The sequence below is a fragment of the Oncorhynchus keta genome, chromosome 4 (assembly GCF_023373465.1).
Source record: "Oncorhynchus keta strain PuntledgeMale-10-30-2019 chromosome 4, Oket_V2, whole genome shotgun sequence".
In the NCBI taxonomy this organism is placed as follows: domain Eukaryota; kingdom Metazoa; phylum Chordata; class Actinopteri; order Salmoniformes; family Salmonidae; genus Oncorhynchus; species Oncorhynchus keta.
This window is the reverse complement of record NC_068424.1, coordinates 45,737,247-45,744,257: the sequence shown is the minus strand read 5'-3', so window position 1 is coordinate 45,744,257 and position 7,011 is coordinate 45,737,247. Positions and strand designations below refer to the sequence as shown.

At 41.0% G+C, this 7,011-nt stretch overlaps 1 protein-coding gene across 1 annotated transcript; it reads right to left on the bottom strand.

Moving 5' to 3' along the window:
* Positions 1-228: 228 nt before the first annotated feature.
* On the bottom strand, positions 229-5,893 carry LOC118375619 (T-cell immunoglobulin and mucin domain-containing protein 4-like). The gene is made up of 15 exons (XM_035762205.2): positions 5,525-5,893; positions 5,080-5,418; positions 4,590-4,652; positions 3,752-3,814; positions 2,605-2,643; positions 2,340-2,468; positions 2,059-2,226; positions 1,855-1,925; positions 1,537-1,771; positions 1,342-1,392; positions 1,139-1,216; positions 916-989; positions 728-815; positions 609-639; positions 229-501 (listed from the first exon to the last, which is right to left on the bottom strand). The coding sequence occupies exons 1-15, from the start codon at positions 5,571-5,573 to the stop codon at positions 447-449; spliced, it is 1,533 nt and encodes a 510-aa protein (XP_035618098.2). The 5' UTR covers positions 5,574-5,893; the 3' UTR covers positions 229-446.
* Positions 5,894-7,011: the final 1,118 nt, after the last annotated feature.

Below are 7,011 nucleotides of genomic sequence, written 5' to 3'. Positions count from 1 at the left end.
AGACCCATGAAATTGTTTATAGCAACTAGACCCATGAAATTGTTGATAGCAACTGGACCCATGAAATCGCTGATAGCGACTGGACCCATGAAATTGTTGACAGCAACTAGACCCATCAAATTGTTGATAGCGACTGGACCCATGAAATTGTTGACAGCGACTGGACCCATGAAATTGTTTATAGTGACTGTATCCGTGCGTGAGCCCATAAAAAAAAAGAGTCAGGCGAGCTATAAGCAAGCATTTATTAACATGTGCACACAAACGTCACATCGTGTACATTGCAGTTGATCTCATTGTAAGATAAGTACTCTTTCAATATCAGTTCAGTGGGAGGCCCCGGTCGATTAGTAACACTTCCTATCACTATGGCATAGTTGACATCATATACATCATCTTACTCTTTATGTTAACCCCACGGTGACCACTGCATGATCTTGAGGTCTCTACAGTGCTGGCTCGGAGTCCCCGTAGGACAGATTGTCGTTGTTCTTCCATAATCTGAACGAGGGAGAGATGAGAAAATGTAGTAGCTGGGAAGGACGTGTACAACTATACTTAGATCAAATGACAAAGTGGGATATCGGTATTTATTACTTTAGGCTTACATTTTCCAGTTGCCTTTTTTCAATGTGGTACCTAAAGAGAGGGGGATAGATTAGGAGAGAATCAAAAATATCTGAAAAGGGATCCATATGATAATCTATAATTCTGTAGGCTTACTCACGCCTAAATTGCCATATGATCGCCATGACAACAAGCAGCCCCAGCACCAGCACTGGCACTAGGATGGCAACAAGATGACCGCTCTGTTCCTCAGTAATAAAAACACAAGTTATTAGTTTGGTACTAATAATATTGTCAACAATGCACATTTTAAGTATCCAAGTACAGAATACAGAAATGTGAACACACTTTTTTACTCAATGCTGGGTCAGTCGTAGAGTTACTTAGTGCTCTAGTAGTTGAGAAGTCGTCTACCCTCTGACCTATATGGTACAGGAAAAGGACAAAGAGATGAGAAGCTGGTCAGTCTGTTGTGAGGGGAAGTGAATATGTGCTTACTATTTTGAGGAATTGAAGAGTTGTGCTCTGGGTTGTATAATTATGCACCGTGAAAAGCAACACGATAGCCTACCTTGAGTGGGACTGTCAGTGACAAGCAGCCATGTCTCAGTTGAAGATGTTGTTGTCGCAATGGTTGAGGTTGAATGTTCTTGAAAGACATTACAGGTTAACATGATCAATAGCACCTAGTGGAAAGGAGCCTATATTCAACTGCAGTTTCATTTTCTCATAGTTAAAATCTCTCTCAATAAATGGTTGGAGTCAGGTTATCACCTGTCTGAAGTGCTGTTGTTGCTTGAGTTGTTGTCATATGCTGCTGATCATCTGACAAAGAAGATAAGTATATTGGTAGTTGAATACATGCACATAACCAATTCATGTGTGCATTTTCTTTACTCTAATAACTATGGGGCAAGTCGTAATTCCACTTCACTTCACAAAAGCTAACCATTGAAAACCTCTCCTCACCATTAGTCAGAGTGGAGCAGACAAGCTCCTGTGAAGACGGCCCCAGGCCCGCTCTGTTGATGGTGTGCAGCGTCACACTGTACTTTGTCGCCTCCTGCAGGCTGTTCATGGTGAAGCTCTCTGATCCATCCATCAGATGCACCACCCTGACAGGAAGCCGTTCTTGGGGACTGTACTCACCGTAGCGGAGCTGGTAGCCCCGGATCAGCCCGTTCTGGAGGGACAACTCAGGGGCCTGCACGGGGAAGAGGACAACACAATTGAATCACAAAAAATACAAATACAAATATAAAAAAATAGGTAAAAAGAGCAAGGTACCCTCCATGTGACTCTGATGCTGTGGGAGGAAAGGGCTTCAAGCTTCACATCCTGTGGGCGACCATCAGGGGCTAGAGGGAGGACATATTTTTCAGATACATTACAAATGATGACATTTACTTAGCTCGAAGTGACAGAGATAGTGACAGAGGCGGTCAATCTCATTTGAGATTTAGCCTCAGGTTGTTTGATCAGGGGATATACCTGCTTCCTTAGTGGTGATGGTGAGCTCGTTGCTGGGTTTACTCAAGCCCATGTCGTTCTTGGTGAACATGCGGATGTTGTAGGTGTAAAAGGGTCGCAGGTCATTGACAGCGGTCTCTCTCTTCCAAGGCAGAATATTGCTGCCTCGTACTCCATCTACCCAGGAGTCTGTTTCAGCAAAAAATGACGAAGAGTGAGTAAACATTCAAATTGTACTATTGGTAGCACCCATTCATTCAAGCTATTAGGAAGTGCAAGTCTGGTTATTTCTGTTATTTTACCCGATTGGCTCTTGCATTCCAGGTGGAAACCTGTGATGGGGGTGTTTCCATCGAAGCCAGCGTTCCACCATACAGAGATGGACCTAGCTGATATTTCTCGGATTGCCACTCTGGGAGGGTCTGGAGGTACTGGAGACAACACAGTTATCCGAGTTATTAAAAAGGGCCATTAAGCAGGATGAATTCCCTTTATTAGATCTTTCTAAATGGTACCTTGTAAAGTGATACAGGATGTAATATAATAGAGTAGGTGATTTGATTTTACCTGACAAACCCATTGTTGTCTGCATTGTTGTGGTTTGCTCTGACAAGTAGATGAGACAGCAGTTATTGGAAGTGTTTCTGATACAGTCGTTAAATAATCCCGCCACACATAAACTGGTTGGACATTGTTTCCTAGTTACTTCGATTTACGGTAATGTATCAACATAATCCAATTGCATCAATATGGTATCCAGGCTGTATCACAACCGGCCTTGATTGGGAGTCCCATAAGGGTGGCGTACAATTGGCCGGTGTAGGCCGTCATTGTAAATAAGAATTTGTTCTTAACTGACTTGCCTAGTTAAATAAAGGTTCAATGTAAAAAAAGTATACATATATATTTGCATAATGATTTTAACAGCGATCAACAGTGTATTCAACCAGTGGTGTAAAGTACTTAAGTAAAAAATACTTGAAAGAACTGCTTAAGTCTGAGTGTTGGAGCATGCCGCTGGCTATCCGTAATGTTTTTTTCAATTTTCGCCTAAAATGACATTCCCAAATCTAACTGCCTGCAGCTCAGGGCCTGAAGCAAGGTTATGCATTTTCTTGGTACCATTTGAAAGGAAACACTTTGAAGTGTGTGGAAATGTGAAAAGAATGTAGGAGAATATAACACATTAGATCTGGTAAAAGATAACAAAAATAAAAAAACAACTGTTATATTTTTTTTGCACCATCATCTTTGAAATGCAAGAGAAAAGCCATAATGTATTATTCCAGCCCAGGTGCAATTTAGATATTGGCCACCAGCAGCAGTGTATACGCAAAGTTTTAGTCTGATCCAATGAACCATTGCATTTCTGTTCAAACTGTTGTATCAATACTGCCCAAATTGTGCACTCTCCTCAAACAATAGCATGGCATTCTTTCACTGTAATAGCTATTGTAAATTGGACAGTGGAGTTAGATTAACACGAATTTAAGCTTTCTGCCAATATCAGATATGTCTATGTCCTGGGAAATGTTCTTGTTATTTACAACCTCATGCTAATCGTATTAGCCTACGTTAGCTCAAACGTCCTGCAGGGGACCCACCAATCCTGAAGAAGTTTTAAGGTATCTCTACTCTTACTCAAGTATGAAAATTGGGTACTTTTTCCACCACTGCATTTAACACAAACTAATAGCGATTGTAAACATAGTACCTTTAGTGTAGCCAACTGTTGTGCTCTCTCTAGGGATCCACGGTTCAGGGGTTGTTTCAGGAGCTGAAATAGATTCAAATGGACTGATTGAATTTGACGTAGAGAAGAGTGGGGTAAGTTGAGCATTTATTTTACATTCAGCATCACCCCGTCAAGGGAAATATATATATAAAATAATAACAAAAATATCATGAAACCTCTAACACAATAAATTCATTTGGTGAAAATGTGTTGTTTTGGACCTATCTTTTTCCATGTGGTTTCTTCAATCACATACTCCATGAAATGATGCCCACTTCATAAATATTTGGTCACATGATTCATTTTGTGTATGCTTTCCAAGAAACAAGGATAGCTCAGTTTACCACCCAGTCTCCCCTATAGATAAGTATAGACAATGGTCAAGATTGCATAGATAGCCTTCCCTGCTCTACAGAAAGTTTTCAGTAAACCTTTTAACTCATCTTAATTTGATCTAATGAACCATTGCATTTCTGTTCAAACTGTTGTATCAAGACTGCCCAAATTGTGCACTCTCCTCAAACAATAGCATGGTATTCGTTCACTGTAATAGCTACTGTAAATTGGACAGTTCAGTTAGATTCACAAGAATTTAAGCGTTCTGCCAATATCAGATATGTTTATGTCCTGGGAAATGTTCTTGTTATTTACAACCTCATGCTAATCGCATTAGCCTACATTAGCTCAACCGTCCCGCAGGGGACCCATCAATCCTGAGGAAGTTTTAAGGTATCTTTACTCTTACTCAAGTATGAAAATTGGGTACTTTTCCACCACTGCATTTAGCACAAACTAATAGCGATTGTAAACATAGTACCTTTAGTGTAGCCAACTGTTGTGCTCTCTCTAGGGATCCACGGTTCAGGGGTTGTTTCAGGAGCTGAAATAGATTCAAATGGAATGATTTGAGCTTTTTTTTTTACATTCAGCATCACCCCGTCAAGGGAAATATATATATAAAATAATAACAAAGATATCATGAAACCTCTAACACAATTAATTAATTTGGTGAAAATTAGTTTTTTGGACTTATCCTTATCCATGTGTTTTTTTCAATCACATACTCCATGACATGATGACCTCTGCCTAAATATTTGATACATTCTGTGTATGGTTTCCAAGAAACAAGGGGAGCTCAGCTTATACTAGATAAGTATAGATGATGGTCAAGTTAGTCTTGTTAACATTGCATAGATAGCCTTCCCTGCTCGACAGAAAGTTTTCAGCAAACCTTGTAACTAATCTTAATTTGATCTAATGAAATGTCTAAATGACTAAATGGCTTTAACGCACAATTGTTCGCTCACCGGACTTGATGACGAGTGCCAGATGGTGTTTCTGGTCATTGAACCATCCAGGTATATCCACACGGCAGCCATATAACCCAGAATCCTTCACCTGTGCTTGGGTGATGGTCAGAGAGACATCCCCTGCCCTCAGATCACCCTGGAGATTGTACCGGACCGAAGCCCTGTGGGTCACTTTGACTCCCTCCGTCCTGAGGACCTCATTGCCACAGCCGCTGTTGGGGATGTGACCACGACCCCAGCAGACAGAGAGTGTACCATAATGCCGGGCGTCATACTTACATGTTAGGGTCACAACGTCACCGACATAGCCTTGGATGGTTACTGTAGAACCACCGCCTACAACGGAGAAAGAGATGATATCAAAGGAGTCTTACCAAAAATTAGCTTTTTTTCGGTTGGTTTGATTTGACTGTTTATCAGACTACTAAGATGATGATCTCACCAAAGAAAAGGTAGAGCACTAGCCAGCAACAGGAGATGTATGAGTCCATGAGCGTGTCTGTACCTTCAACAGGCTCTGCTCAACAATTGAAACGCACAAAACATGACTGCACTGTTGTCTCACAATTAAACCCCTACTGCGCTGTCACACACACAAGCACACACACACACACCACACCACACACAAACACAAACACAAACACACACACACAAACACACAAACACAAACACACACACACCCACACATACATACATCAGGTGACACAGTGTACTTAATCTGCACACATCATCAGTTGTGTTGGTTGCAGCAGGGTCGCGTTCCGGGCCTGTTTCCTTTTCAGTGGTTTTGGTTCCTCGTGAAACACGGTTGACACCACAAAATTGTTTACTCCAATGTTTAGGAGCAGAGACGCTGCATCGACAGATGTCATTTCAACATTTGAACAGTGGATGTTACTCAAGGACATGCTGCAAGCAAGTTTAGGGTAGAGTTAGGGTTGGGGTATAGTGAAGGTGTAGATCTGAAGGTGTGTTACTGGGGGGAGCCTAGATGCCTAGAAGACACCCACTGCTTAAGCAAGCCACATAGCCCCTAACCCACTTTAGGGCCCCTGCTCTGCAGCAAACATTGTGCTACAAATGGATATGCATTTTCTATTATATTCTACTGAAGCCCTTGGAGAAGTTTTTTACAATCACTTTGGCACTAATCTCAGAACCTTGAGGTCATTTTTCAAAACTCTGGACACAAAACGGTCGTCACTTGTAACACAGGCTTGTCTTTAACGAAACCTTGCACTTGCAGAATCATTGGTTCAAATAACTAACTTATCAAGAAATACCATAGGAACATTCATTTAGATAACCCACACACAAGATACCGATAGTGTTACTGTGCAGTTGTTTGTACAATCATTAAATATTGTAGTACAAAATATGTGATACATGTTTCATTATGGTACAATACATAAATAGGTCACTGTAAAAGGACTAGTAGAGAGAATACTACAGACACAGTGGAATCATTGAACAAAATCTGAAATTTATTGATGAAATACAATAAAATCACAACGTAGGTTTCTTTAAATCAAAGCAAAAATATATATATTTCTTAAACTACAGTAAAACCTCAACTGCAGTGTTCCTTACCTGACTTACTGTAAAAAGCAAAACAATGGATTGATTACTGTACTTCTATATTTCCATCAACCCAGTCTTGTGGATTTGGCCACAGGTTCTCATCCACATCACAATGGATGTTTTCATTTGCCAAACATCTTGGGAAGAATCTTTGGGTGAATCCAGGCCTGACACTGGTCTGCCGTGATGTCATTGCATGCGACATCCATGGCCAGGAGAAGGGTGGCTTGTTTGTGAGGGCGCCTATCATATACCTTCCACCTCCACGGGCAGAAAAATTCCTCAGTTGTGTTTTAGGAAAGGAGAGTATGGGGATAAGTACAGGGTGGTAAATTGTGGATGGGCCTG